At 36.5% G+C, this 14,757-nt stretch overlaps 1 protein-coding gene across 4 annotated transcripts in view; it reads right to left on the reverse strand.

Annotated features, from left to right (window-relative positions):
- The window catches only part of PMS1 (PMS1 homolog 1, mismatch repair system component), a 46,551-nt gene that overhangs the window by 14,891 nt on the left and 16,903 nt on the right, over window positions 1–14,757 (reverse strand). For all 4 annotated transcript variants that reach the window (XM_085321515.1, XM_085321509.1, XM_085321523.1 and 1 more), the window contains 4 exons: window positions 11,265–11,381; window positions 7,315–7,437; window positions 5,206–5,349; window positions 3,054–3,949 (listed from right to left, as the gene is read on the reverse strand). In XM_085321515.1, the coding sequence (XP_085177641.1) occupies window positions 3,054–3,949; window positions 5,206–5,349; window positions 7,315–7,437; window positions 11,265–11,381 (1,280 nt within the window). The remainder of the gene's footprint in view (window positions 1–3,053; window positions 3,950–5,205; window positions 5,350–7,314; window positions 7,438–11,264; window positions 11,382–14,757) is intronic.

The following is a 14,757-nucleotide window of genomic DNA, read 5'->3' on the forward strand; positions in this document are numbered from 1 at the left end:
ACTGTTTCTTAAGAGTGGAGAACAGGGACCCACTATTAGGAGTGAAGAGATGCTGGGGATAAGAACAGTATGGAAGGATTGGTATCAGTTATTAATATCTGGCAGCATATGAATGAAGCTGCCTAGAGATACAATGGATGGCCAATGATCAGACATTACCATCTAATAACCATCCAAAGGAAAGAGAACTTCTTGACCAGAAGGTTAAAATACACTAAAAAGATTTTTTTCTGGAATTGTTTAGCAAGCATAATTCCCCTGGTATAATTTACCCAAAGAGTTGCAAATAAGGCTTAATAAATCATACATGCATACATATATATTCTCTCTCWCACACACACAGCAAGGTGAGGGCTGAGATTCACGAAAAGGCTATCACGAGTAGAAAGCTACCACACGTTATCTAGTTACTGCCAGTCTGCAATGATTGTCTATGCATCTGCTCTTATCTGTTAACAGACTGCAAAGGCCATGCTACCTGAAATGATCTTATATTTTCCTCAAGGTACAAATACGTCCATGGAGAGTTACTGTAGAGCACTGAGAAGGTAATTTGTTAGCCCCATGGTACTGTGTGTGTAGCTCTGAACCTTTCCTACATCTTCAGGATAATTTCTGCTTCCACTGTCAAGGCAATAAATATGATACGCAATAAATATTAAGGCCAGAAACACACACAAGCTGTATTAAGTAAGAGCAGAGTGAGTGTAAGAAATTAAGTCCTGGCTTTGTGAAACAGAAGGATATGCAAAGCTGCCAACATGGACATGCATGGAAGCTTTCCCCTTCTATTATAACCTAAAGACCATAACATTTTACATTCCGGTTGAGTAATAAATGCTGGCTTGTTTTGAAAAGGCTATCCTATGTCACTGTGAGCCATCTGTTGGTTGTACTGCTCCCAAAAGGGATTTAACCTCATTTAGACCTGCTGGAGGAGCCACAGAGAGAAACAGAGATGCTGAAGCCAAGCAGACCCATTGTCACAGACACATGACTCTTCATTACAGAAGGATGGAGTCAAGAGCCCAGGAAAAGTGGTGTCTTGCCAAAAAGGTTGCAYGAAGTTGGAGGTACTGCATGCTCAGTAGGACTGTGGCACTTCGGCTGTCCTGTTGCATATACATTTCTTGTTACCTCTAGGTGGCCCAGTCTATCCAGACTATCTAGTAGGCAAGGCCTGAATTGTCTGCCAGACATATAACAATTCTTCTGGATGGTTGCCTTTAAGGAAAAGATAACTGCATATTTCTTCRTATTTGTTATTTCCAGTGTAAAGTTTAAAAGTGCAAAAGAGATACACCAAATGTGAAATATATTAGTACAATGAATAGTAAAATTTTCATTCACTTTGACGTTCACTGGACCATATTGCACTCATTCCTATATAGGAGCAAAATATCATTAGCAGATAGGTCTCCTTCCTGAACTAATACAAAGTTAATCTGTAGGCACGCTCTTAAACATAACAGTTGTACCAGGAAAGCAACCATGAAATCTCAAAAGCTAAAGCAGAGAAAATTATAATTTCCTGAAACAGCTGGCAGAACCTTTTGTTTCATTTCATTAAAAGCGTGAATACAATTGGAGGAGATTTCTACTATAATATTAATGACCTAGTACACAGATGAAAGTTTTGTGATCATCAGCACATATTGCTTGCTTTGGGACCTCTAAACTATGTAAATTAGAAAAAAAAAATATAAAGGTTTTGCTTAATTCTGACATACCTGGTACTTTCAATCMAAATAATGTGCATGTTTTCAAATATAAGAAAGTCAAGAAGCATAGGATCAGGGAAGAACCAGATGCATTAACAGCGATTCAATAGGTACAGCTCCTCTTTCTTACTGTTCTCCTAACAAAATTTCTTGTTAATGTTATTACACTCTGCTTAGGCTAGTGTAATTTCTTTTTCAGTGGAATACCTCAAACCTTACTTCCATCCGTTAAAAAATATACTTTTTCATACCATTTTCCATTGACTTTGCTTTTCAGAARCAAATTTCATTTCTCAAACCATATTCAAATCACTACATGTAAAACTACTAATCGTTATCCATGAAGAACTACTTTTCCTCATTTGTATTATACCTCATAATCTTCTTACATTTCATAAAATAGAAATGAAACTTGGAGGGTATTTTTTTAAAATTCTCTTAGGATGTCTCAGAATCTGTTTTTCTGATTTATCTTTGATCACAACATAAATCTCATGTAGTGATAATACATACATATATTTTAAATAATCTCTCCTCTGMCCCCAAATTAGGCAAGCAGCAATTTAAAATACTCTTGCTTTCAGATGAATTTCAAAAACTCAAAGCCCAAATTTATTTTAGAGAATATGAAATTCATCTGTTCAGATTGTAATCTGRAAAACAATTTGATTTAGAATAAAATGAAAAAGACAGTATAAAGTTCAGACTGTACCATATTCTCTGAACCACTACTGGAATAACTGTTTGGAGGGAAAAGAAATTCCTTGTGTCATTTGATTGGGTTTTATAAATACAATTATAGGGTATCCTGGGTTGAGATACTTAGTAAACTAAATTTAGGAAAGGAGTTTACCAAATGTTAAAGTACTAAAGAACTTGAAAAAGAATTCTCCCTTTATAGCAATAAAAAAGAATCGCGGTTTGGAAAAAGTTCTGGAGGAACTATACAATGCCTCATCCATCACCGTGCTGGTTTTCATTGACACTGCATCTGGAGTGACAATATATAGCCTATAGAAAACTGAAGATCATTCGATTCAAAAATACATATTCTTGCCCATTATCTCAAAACACAATTAAACAAAACTGTTCCTACTTAACTGCTGAATGGTAAATACAGTAGCAAAACAAATATATCAATGAATAGGATGTCTGCACACARCTAACATGTCAACTCACAATATCTGCTGATCTTGAAAAGCCAAAAATCATTTTTTGTTCTGTTTTTCATGAATCACTAGCAGGCAATTTTTAACTTTTTTCTTTTATTCACTGCAGATGACTCATTGGCAACAACTAGATTTAGAAGCAAGATGCAGCCTGGAAACTTACTTCTTTTTTTCCTCTTCATTCAAATTCTTCCACTGCTCTTCAATTTGCAGCAGGATATCCTCCATGCTGGCCTTTGGATTATCAGTTAACAATTTTGAACGATACTCTTGGGTGAAAAGTGCTATAGCAGACTTTGGTTTCCTTATTATGTGACTACTAATCAAGTCATAAGCCATTACTTGTCCTGATTTATCATTTATCACACTAGCTTTCTTTATACTTTGATTTGAGCCCTGTGGGTTATGGGTTTGGTCACCAGTACATTCATTTTGCTTATTAATTGCTCCTCCAACTTCAGGAATCAAAATCTTAACAGGTTCCAGGTTGCCTCCTAAACAGTTTGTAAATCCATTCCCCATACTCCAATTATCAGCAGAGACTTCAGGCAAGTCTTTAGGGACTGAGACTTCTTCATTTTTTTCTATTTCATTAATATTATCAGTTCTCAAAAGATGCTCATCAGCATTTTTAGACTTAGGGTCCATTGGAGCAGTGTTGAGAGTATCTGTCATATTCTGTCCATACTCTTTTCTYTGACACAACACACTTTTTAAGGAACTGTCTTGAAAGGCATCACTCTCAGTAACCTCTTCTTTGTCAAGGAGACAGTGCATATTATCACCACAAAATGTCTGATTATTTAAGCAGATCTCTGTGTTTTTTCCTGCTTGACAATTTTGCACATCACTGCTGAATGAAAGGAATGAAGTATGAGCRTGGAGATCATTGTTTCCAGATGGCTCCATTTCATTAACAACCACATCTGTTTGTTCTGTTTTACGAACAAACATGTCTTCTGAGGTAACATCTGTTTTATTAGTTTCACTAGAGACTGTAGCAGGTAGTGGCCCATACAGTGATTTCAACACATTTTCAACAGCAAGTAAGACAGATTCCTGGAAAAAAAAACACACAGAAAAACCACACATACATGCATGAAGAAAAAAATTAGAATGTAACTGACAGATATTAAGAATACAAAACAGTAATAAAAGAAAGTGATTTTAATCAGCATATTTTTCAAATAATCTATCCAGATTATTGCACTTCTGTTGTTCATGCACAGTCTAAAAGACTCTGAAGAGGAAATACTTAAAGCTAAAGATTTCCAAAGTATTTTGCTTCGTTGGTTTATTCTGGTATCACAAAATGTGTACTGATTGCTTAAAAAAACAAATAAATCTCAAATACAGTCATTCCCACCTAATATGGAGTTAAAAGCACAGAGTCAAGACAGAAGCACCAACAGCATCACATAAGCACACTGTACATGCTCTCACAGTGCCTGTTTCCAATGTGGTTTTCTACTAAATGATGGGGTGGAGGTGGGGAAAAACTCTCTAAAGCCAAAGGATAGTTTAAAGTTAGATGAAACGTGAGAATGCTATGATAATTTTCATATAAGTGACACTAAACAGGCAATACATTTGCAAGATTAACATACACAACGACTTTCAGTGAAGAAAAGGATAAACATACTGCTGTGATTGTATCACCTTCATCCATTTTGAATGACAGCCCTACTCACATAGCCTTAATTTCTGTGGCACTATTTTTGATAGGAAGTGCCAAACAGTTTAAGCAAGTTTATGAAAAGATTTGTCACTACACCATCTCTAACATCAGGGCAAATGTGATATAAATTTTCAGTCTTGATGGCATGAACAGGATATCCTGAAACATAGTGATGTCAACAGTAATCTATACACATAACGGCAAAACGTTGCTTTCAGCAAAAGGATTCAACTTTCCCCCTTCTCCCCAAACCTATGACGCGTTAAAAAGTTTTTCACCCTACTTCATGTAATTATAAAACTAAGCACGTAATTTGTTTAAAGATTCACATCATAATTCTATTTAGGTTTGGTCACTGTAAAGCCATCTGGAAACAAAGTGATGAACACACATATCTGGCAGTGTACAAATGATCTTTGAAATTAACTGGGAAATGAGTTTCAAACAATCCTCCACTTCGTGTGTTCAATAATTTTCAAATAAAACAGTCCTGTCACAAAGGCAGTGATCACATAACTAAAAACACTGAAAGGACATTGTTCACTTTCAACCATTTCAGTAGTCCAAAAGGCTCTTATTATGCTTATCATGTAAATAAAAAGGTGACAATTCATAAAGAGATTAAGACATTAATTACCTTATAATGCAGTAAAACTTGGGTTTTATCAGGCGTTAAATTCACATCCACAGCAGAAGCAGGTACAGTAATATTCAAAAAGAAAACAGGGTATAAACGAGCACAGTCCTTATGCGTCACCAGACTRTAGTACTGTCGAATTAACTACAGAATTATTTAGCAAAGAGATATCAGTAAARGCATTAAAATAGACACAAAAGCACAGAAACAATACTTGACAATATAAAAATCTGGCAATATAAAAATATTTTTGTGTCTATTTTCCCCAAATTAAAGGAACTCTAAAAAGATCCTCATGGGTACACATACATGCCAGAATAATTATCAAAATGGTACTTACTGGTGTTTCCCAAGTCTTCAGAACCAAAAAAAAAAAAAAAAAAAAAAAAAAAAAAAAAAAAAAAAAAAAAAAAAAAAAAATCCACTCCAAGACACTAAGGGTAATTACATTGACATTCTGAATAAATGCACTGATCTCACTTAGAGAAAAGATAAGATATGCTTGTATTAAAAAATGCCCAAAGTAGACACCAATTCCAATCCTTTTTCAAAACAAATGTTACTATTCCTGTACTTGTTTCTTAAAAATCCCTTTACTTGCATAGCATACAACTATTTTTTACATTATTGMCTTCTTCATCCAAAATAAAGGCTGAGAAAGTAACACTTGCACCAGACTTGCCTTTTTCCCAGAACAGGGATTAATTTGTGCCATTTATTAACTCAATTACAAATTTACGACTGCTCTCAAACTCTGCTWGCCCTTAATATTTTCTCTACAATCCTCTTGAAAACTCCTACTAAAGGACTACACAATTATTTAGTTGTTTCAGAGTTTAGCTGTTGCTAACTAAGAGGATCAAATAAAGATGTTTGCATTTTCCTCTAGTATCATAGATTCCTCAATAGACACATACATTGGAGAAAAAATTGTGTTAACAGAAAACTGAAGAGTTAACATAAAAAAATAAGGAGGAGTTGCTATAGATTATATTTTAAAAGTAATTTTTAATATTTAAATAACATTAAAATTATTTACATGTATTAAAGCTATTTTAAACTCAATATTCTCAGTCTGGCCTTATCAGGYACTGAATTATAGTAAAAAGGTCCATCAGCACTTCTTCCATCATACAGCAACGGAGCAYGAGGCTAAAGATAAGCAGTTTAAAAAGTTTGTTTTTCAAACCCATCAAAACGTGTTCAAAATGTATTGTTACTTTCACTTGGCCTAAAACCAACTATCTTCCATCCCACCTAGAATCTATGGCTCCGCGTTCTGGTTAAAAAGCTGTCTGTTTCAAGAGATTTAAGCTGAGCTTTAAACTAYGGCAAGAATCAGGCACAGCCAAATACTAAGGGGAGATGGAGTACAGAGTTAGCCTTATTTGTCACTTAGTATATGAACGCAATTTCAGGTTTTATTTCCATAAGGCTTTGGTTATCCAGTGAAGACTATTTCATCGTCTCCACTTTAAAATCCGCACATAAAATAAAATTTTCTTTCCTGAGAAGGGCTAGGATAAGAATAGCAATGGTGCTCTGAGGTGCTGTAAGGTTCAGTAGTGTGAGAAACCTAAGAGTATCARATTCTGCCTTACACAATGACTGGTTGTAGCCAATACTAGTGGACTATCACTTTCATTTTTATTGAATTCACATGCAAATTTAAAGGGAAAGTATGCATATTTGCTTGACAAGCTCACAGTAAGAAGTAGACAGAATCAAAACTTCATTTTCAGAAGAATTCTCTTAGAGGAAACCACATAAAGTTGCCTCAGAGAAAACTGCACAGGAGTTAGAYTAGTATGAAAGAAGAATCAACTATTCTGGCTCCTTACACACAGTATTTGAAATTGCATTTTTTTCAAGCAGCTATAAATATAACCTCCAGCCAGAGCTGTGGCCACAAGTGAACACAGCAATTGTAACAGAATTGAGAGACCAGAAATATCAGACTTGTAGAAGAAGTTTCTATTGTAAATGCTAGTATCTTCACCRGTAATGAGTTTCTTCTAGTTATTTTATGTAGGCAAAATGTTGCTGATAGGTCTCTCTGTCCTCAAAGTTAAGTTTTTATTCCTTGACTAAAAAGAYAGAGGATGTTACCTTCAGTATTTCCTTCTGATGGACGGGACGATTATTTATAAAAATGAAACTCCTTTCTGAACTCGAAAGACTTGTCAAAGAATTGTCTGMCTCAGCTTTTGGGAGAAATCCAGAGAGATGTACCTGTGATAATAAAATGAGCACAATGTAAAGGTCTTTAAAAGAGAATCCCCCAACAGCTTTTAAGAGGAGGAATGTTAAAATGAAATTGTTCAAGTGTCCCAGTCAAATACACGCCTTGCTTCTTGAAATTTATGATTCAAACAACAAAAGCACTTAAAAAAATGTTGAGAAGGATGGATATACCTTATATAYCCTGATCAATTTATTGAGAAATTTCCCATTTGGAGTATCCGTTGCATACAGTGGTGCRACGTGATGCTTACAGAGGGGAAGAGAAGAAGATCTTCAGTTCCCCTTTCCTCCCTTCTCCTCTTTGCATCAGCTGTGGGGGCTGTGTACAACGGAGGGGTCCAGGGATAAAGCCAGCTTTACACTTGCGGACTTGATGGCTGCAGCTTAACCCCTGTATAAGCTAAAGGCACATGTTGCTGCCCAAGATGGTGAAGGCAGTAGTTGTTAACGACTTCAGATGGGGAAAACCAAAATATATATAGTCCTTTCCTTTCTACACACAGGGTCTTAAATAGCCTGCCCTCAGGCATTTATTCAGGGCACCTAAGTTTACATTCACCACCCATACCCAAATCACCTGATTTTCAAAACTGTTGATTACCCATAATTCACAGGCTCCAGCAGAACCTGTGAGCACGGGACACTGCCAAGAAACCTAGGAAAAAATCACATTTTTTAAGTGCCTAACATTAACTCCCAAGTTTTATATTTTCTCTCTTAGACTTTCTTTAGCTTAGTTTTTCTAGGCCAAAATGAGGCTGATGACTTGTGCTGTCTGTCCCATCACTCGCCCTCTCCCCCACCAAATAACTCAAACTGTTGGACAATTTCAATTCAACCTGATGAAGAAGCAGAAATCCCAAAGAGATTATGTTCCCACAATTTCTGTGATAAGTGACAGCTGTTTGGAGAGAAGACCTCAAAATAACGACCTCACTGAGGAAAAGGCAATTGCAACTTTTCAAAAGACAGGATCCATCAACATTTAAGCATTGAATTGCCAACCAGCCCCACATACTGCCCCTAGCCACATACCCAAACAAAAGGAAAGGGAAGACTGGGGTGTAGTGAGGAGGATGACTTTGGGAAGCTGTGGAGAATATTCTGGTAGCAGGGGGGAATCAAGTGTCATTAGTTTTTCTTTCGGCAGAACTRTTTGTGTTTACTTAAAACCAAACTACTGTGCTCTTGAAACAGAGTAAAAAATCCCTGTGATTTGGCCATTCCTCCCATTAGCCTACGCCACCCCAGCTATCTATTTGGGCGCTCCCTTATTCCCTCTTGACCTTGCCATAAGCRTTCTGCGCTAAAGCTGGAACGGTCTGGTCAGCAACGCTGCACATAACCAAACACCACTGGACAAGTTAAAGAGGTGTCAAATGTCTGTTGGGTGATTATCAGAAAACAACATGCAGCACTTCTAGATTTTATTTTGCAATTTTATCACATCCCATCTAAATTTTCTTCCTTTAGGCTTCCATTTCCTCATCTAATTTGCAAATATTTGCACAAATAAGTCACTCACTTCAAGTAATATCTTTATATACGGACAACATTAAAACAAAACTGAAAGTCTCTGAATAAGTCATTTAAGAAGTTGCCAGATTTAGAAATGGCTGACTGCTGTTACTATTTAAAGTCATGTGGAATATCAGTATGCTCTTTAAAAGTTAATTACAATTTCTAGAACTGGTCTTAATTGTTATAATTGCCATATACTGAAGTGCATTTTTTTATAAAGATAAAATCATAGAAGATGGGAAAACAGTCAAGAAAGTTTGTTTTTAAACTAGATCAATTGTTAAGGCTTTAATAAAAAAGACTTATACAGGTGATAAAATGTATTTATCAACATAAATAGTAGACAGTATAAACTCTTTCTCCAGTAACTTGCTTATTTGCTAAACTCAGCCTTCCCCAAAAACTTTATCTGCCAGGTGCTTATAGGAGACTAGGAAAATTTCCTATGTAAAAGTTATCAGACAAAATGGATCCATACATTTCCACAAATGGGGACATGAAAAACTTAGATGCTGTTTTGCATGTGCTAAGAATTGATCTTTTCTTCATTTTCTTTGTTTTTCTATTTATTTTGTGAGTAGCTCCTACGTTTCCACACTTTGAAGGTAACTTGAAATTTGTCCTTGTTTCATTCATGCTCAGAATGGAGATGTTTTGAAGATGACCAGTCTTCAAAACCCTTGGATCATTTGCTACAGGAGCTTTAACTGTGCAATTAATAAGGCACAGCTTGCAGAGCTGTTTATAGTTAACACTAATTTTGTCTTCAGAGTAGACTTTGCAGTAAATGGAGTATGAAGGCACACAATGAGCAAGTAGGAGAGGAAAAGAATCAAACAGCTGCTCTCAGGTCTGGGTAGTGAATGAGGCATAGACCTAATGGGAAGGAAAAAAGCAGCATATGCTACTTTTTGTTTGAATACCTGTCTCAATACCTGCACAAAAAGGAGAAAGATTAGAGCTACCTTCACTAAGATTAGACAACCTTAATTCAGTCATTTCATAGTCTTTGGCTGCTTAATTTAGAAATGTCTACGGTTTCTGAACATGGATTTGCATATGAGCAATACATATAGATCATTTATACACCTATAAATGATACACGAGGTATTTTACACACTATTTAGAGACAGAGAGAGAGATGGAATGTTCCCCAACATCTATTCAAGGAATATAGATGCCTCATGATATAGCAAAGTGGTAACATGAGACGTGACTCCCTCCTTCCAACTAGTCCTTTCTAAATGCCCCCATGTTTTCCCTTCAGAGCACWTGTCACATGGGGCACAACCCCAGCGTGCATTCAGGTGCGAATAGTTTCTAGATGTTCTGTTCTGACATAAACATCAAAAACTTTGTGAACTGTGAAAAGCAACACCACTTTTTTTTCTTTTTTCCATGCATATATATATATATATATACTATCAGCATTCTTACAAACTCAAGATAACTTAGACAACTTATTTAAGTTGTCTGAAAAAACAATTTCTGGCAACATGGCAAGTTGTGCTTAACAGACATCGTGACTTTACAGAAGGTGATTCAACTCACCTCTGTTATTCTGGTCAATAACAAACTATTCTGGTCTGTAGCAAACTATTGCTACGAGATATGGAACAAAATTAACTTTGAGGGATGATAAGTAGTAATACAGAGGGATGACAAGTAGTAATATACTCCCTTTGTGAGAATGTCTATAACAAAAATGGAAGCAAAACAAATAAAATATTTTTGAAAATATAGTCAAGAGAAGGAACTTAATGTCAATAGGAACAAAGAGAGCTCAGTGCACTGAAATTTTTCAAAGCTAACTGGTATTTCCTTGAAATCAAAAATTAGTGGAAATTTTGCATAACTTGCTTTACAAATATTTGTTTGTTTTACTGTTCAGGTGCCTCTGACAGAAATCAAGGGATATTTTTTAGGAAAAAAGGCTAAGAGACCATGGCGATAAGAATGAAATAAATGCTTATATATCAGTCAGACCACAACCTGCCTGAGGGCCAGGAATCCTAACTTAGACAGCTCTGAGCAATCAGCAATTCTGCATTTGTCATCACAACTGTTTTTACTGCCATTTGATCAGTGCCACATGAGTCCTGACGAGATGATTCTTGGAGTGCATTTTCAATCACCAAACCAATTAATTTTACAGAGAGAGCATCAAATGTATTAATCAGATGTCAGCCTGGAAATAATATTCTCTTTTTTAGAAGTCTCTTCTTTTTGAATACCGATTTAGCTCTTCATTGACAAGCTTTATGTGGATTTGGGAGAAAGAAGCTTAAACTCACCTCAGGGTCTTCAGAATAGTGTTGAAAAGGTACCATACTGCCCATAACGGCTGTTCCCAGAACTGACATACAGGCCATTTTGTGATCTGACACCCTGGTCTTTTGCCAAATAACTGCCTGAAACAAATGGCACAGAGTCAAATTTTTGACATTATATTTATATTTGTTGAACTCAAGTCATGTCTATGAACATGTATACGCAACTGCACACATACTGTATATGTAACATTCTGTACTTTGACCCTCTTACATTCACAACTTTCAGTGTTAACACACACGATACGGTACTTTTTGGCCTGTCTTCTCATATTATATTACTTGCTTAGATAAGCAGTGATCAGAAAATTAAGGAAAGTGTTTCCAATTATTTATGAATGTTACAATGCTTATCTGAACTTCTGCAATTGAAACAAACAATTGTTAAAAAAAATCAATAAAAAATGCAAGTTCTTCTCTTCAACATATAGCAGTAAGCTATGTGTTTTTACTGAGCATACAAATATGACATGTTTCTGGCATGATGGTCAGGATTTGAAGATGGGCATCACAATACTTATGGTACTCAAAAGACAAGCCAGTTAGGTAGAAATCAGGATATTAGACGACCATTCACAGACCCTGAGTTTCCATAACAGAGCTATCACAAGTCTGTTTAGAGAGGAAAGCAGTTTCTAAGGAAGTAGTCATAAGGAAAGCAGGTCTTTTTTACTGAAAACCTTGTAAAATATTTTAAGATAGAAGGATAAAAAGGAGGAGGACAGCTTGCTCTATTAGCTACTTAACTTGCAATACTGTTGTAAAACTTTTTAAAAATATAGCAAAGCAGGATGAACCTCAACTTGCATCAGAATAATCTTACCTGTTCAATCCACTTGTATAGAGAGTATTAACTACTCTGGGAGGTGAAATTTTGTCTGTCGTTGACAAGAAGTCCTGTATTAAACAGCCATGAACTTAACTTTTAATCTGCCTATCTTTACCACTGTATAGCTTAAAAAAAGTGCTTAGTTAACTTTCTGCTTCTGAGTGACTGAGACTTCCAGAATCAGATCTGCTTTATATCTATTTCTGCCATTGTTAGCTGACTAAGTATATTTCAACCTGCAATGTTCAAACACAAAAGGAAAAAAATGCAGTAAATTGCAAATGAAACCTGACATTACTATGCTGGTTTACCAATAAATGTTTTAAAAAGCTGCTAGGTAACCAATATATTCAAACCAAGTTCAGGGTATGCTGGCATAGGCTCTTACGTGAAAGCATGGCGCGCAAGCACAGAACATACATGCACCAAACTCAAGAAATGCAATACATAGCCTTAAAATTCCACCTGTCCGCAAGGATATTTGCTGGCCTGAAAGGGTGAATGCCATTGAAGAACACGGTGCTCCTGTAAAACGATACTCCCTTCTTACAGGACAGGTGGAATTTTAAAGCTTCAAGACTGTGGAGCCTAAAACTGTTCTCCAATCCTTCATCCTCCATTTTCAAACATACTCTGCACTGCTTGCAAGGAGGGGTGTCCCAGTCCTGCCCAACTCTACCTCACCTACTGCACATTTGCGCTGTGATCACATCTCTGCCATCCTCCAGCGAGCCCAACCCCCGCAACAAAAAAGACAGTGTTTCCAGGGGGAGGCTAGGAGCCTGGAGGGGGGAGGAGGAGGAGGAGGAGGAGGAGGAAGGCAGTGGAGCTCAGGAGCAGTGCCCCTGCCCCAGCCCATGCCACAGCCAGCAGCGAGGGAAGGATGGCTGCAGCAGGGCCACCCGCGGGACGCTGCCTCCAGCCTCTCGCTACACCTGCTGTAAATCTCCTCAAAGACATTTTGGAGTGATGAAAGAATTTGTTCCCTCCTTTAGAGCTCATCTTATAAAACATATCCTGTACTGCTTCTATTTTAAAAGYGATTACTTAAAATGGAAACACGAAGTGCCAAACAATTTTTTTCTTTACTAGATATATTTCAAATTAAATGCTCGTGACCAAACTGAGAAAGATACTTGTTACATGACTAATATAAACATCACCGTGTTTATTTTAGGTTATACTAGTGTGATGCCACAGGTACAGATATAAATCTTAGCTGCTGATTAATGCAAGGTTGTTATTACACTGCTTGACCTGCTGAATGGCTGATACACATGACTGTAAAAAGATCACTTCTGTACACTGCTTTTAAGCAAGCTGTAGAACATGAGAAATGATTAAATGCAGTCTTGGTAAAAGTGGATACTGTTAACAAGTACAGCGAATTATTTTTATTAGCATGTTATACATCAAATATTAATATCAGAAGCTATGGACCAAATTTTAGGAACTAGTTATCACTGTAGGTTAAATTAAAGCCCACATGAAAGAGGCCAGTCAGCTCCTAAATTTCTATACAAAGTAAATACAGTAGATTGTGYATTCATTTGTAAGCCTGACTGTATATTTTGAAGGAACAACACAGGAATATCCAGTAATTTAAAGAAAATCATTTTCTAGATTCTCCAGATGTATCAACAGGCTTAAAAGAAGAGAATATACAAAAGCTAGTAAGAGACAACATCCCTTCCATTTCATTTGCTTTGGAAAATGTCAGTTTCCATGCGGTTCCTGCAATATTCTTTTTTTAACCTTGATTATACCCTTAAGTAAAGCTAAAAATATAGACACACCCCCCATATTTTTTTTTCTAGGTCATATAAACCTGGTGTCCAAGATGAGCCAAGGAAGAACCTGACTCTAGTCAGTATGATGACACTGCAAAAACAGCCTACTCAAAGATATATTATTACATATGGCCCATCTTAGGCTCTGCTGGAGCTAGCCAAATATACCCATCTCCCTTCCCAGTTCATTGAAGGGGACTACATTAATGAGATCTTATAAAAAGTTGCACCATATTTCCATATATACAGAAGATAAGTACATCTCGCTTGTGCGTGTGTGAGTCATTTCCCCCCCAATACATGCATACACATATTTTATGCTGGTTGATATCATACATGCACACACAGAGCAGGCTTTTCTATTTATTTCAGGATGCATATATATAGCCCAAAAGGTTTCCTTGCAGAAACGTATAATGACTGGAGAAAGAGTATGCAATTTCTTCCCACTGGGGTCCCTAGGATATGCCACTAGAGAAAATAAGAACTGTTTCTTACTTGTCTCCTCCAAGACCACAAGCAAGGATGGAGAAAAAAGGCCAATCCTCACTCTTAACTACTTTTGTCTTTCAGAAGCCCTATCAGCAGCCACAAGGTCTGCCAACACAGACAAAAGAAAACTCTTAATCAGAGCTGGGAACAGGATACTGTTTCTGACTGCTCCCAATTTAGTGCAAAGTGTCTCTGAGTTAAACATATCCCTTCAGTTTCTCTCTCTACATAATGTCAGTAACACAACCAAGTTTTCTTGCCACATCAAGATTTTTAGATGAAARGTAACATGTTATTAATGGTTTACTTTTACTACCCAAAGAATAACTTTTCTTTTATATTCTGT

Source organism: Rhea americana, unplaced genomic scaffold (assembly GCF_003343005.1).
Source record: "Rhea americana isolate MKP2758 unplaced genomic scaffold, rheAme1 scaffold_12, whole genome shotgun sequence".
NCBI classification, from domain to species: Eukaryota; Metazoa; Chordata; class Aves; order Rheiformes; family Rheidae; genus Rhea; species Rhea americana.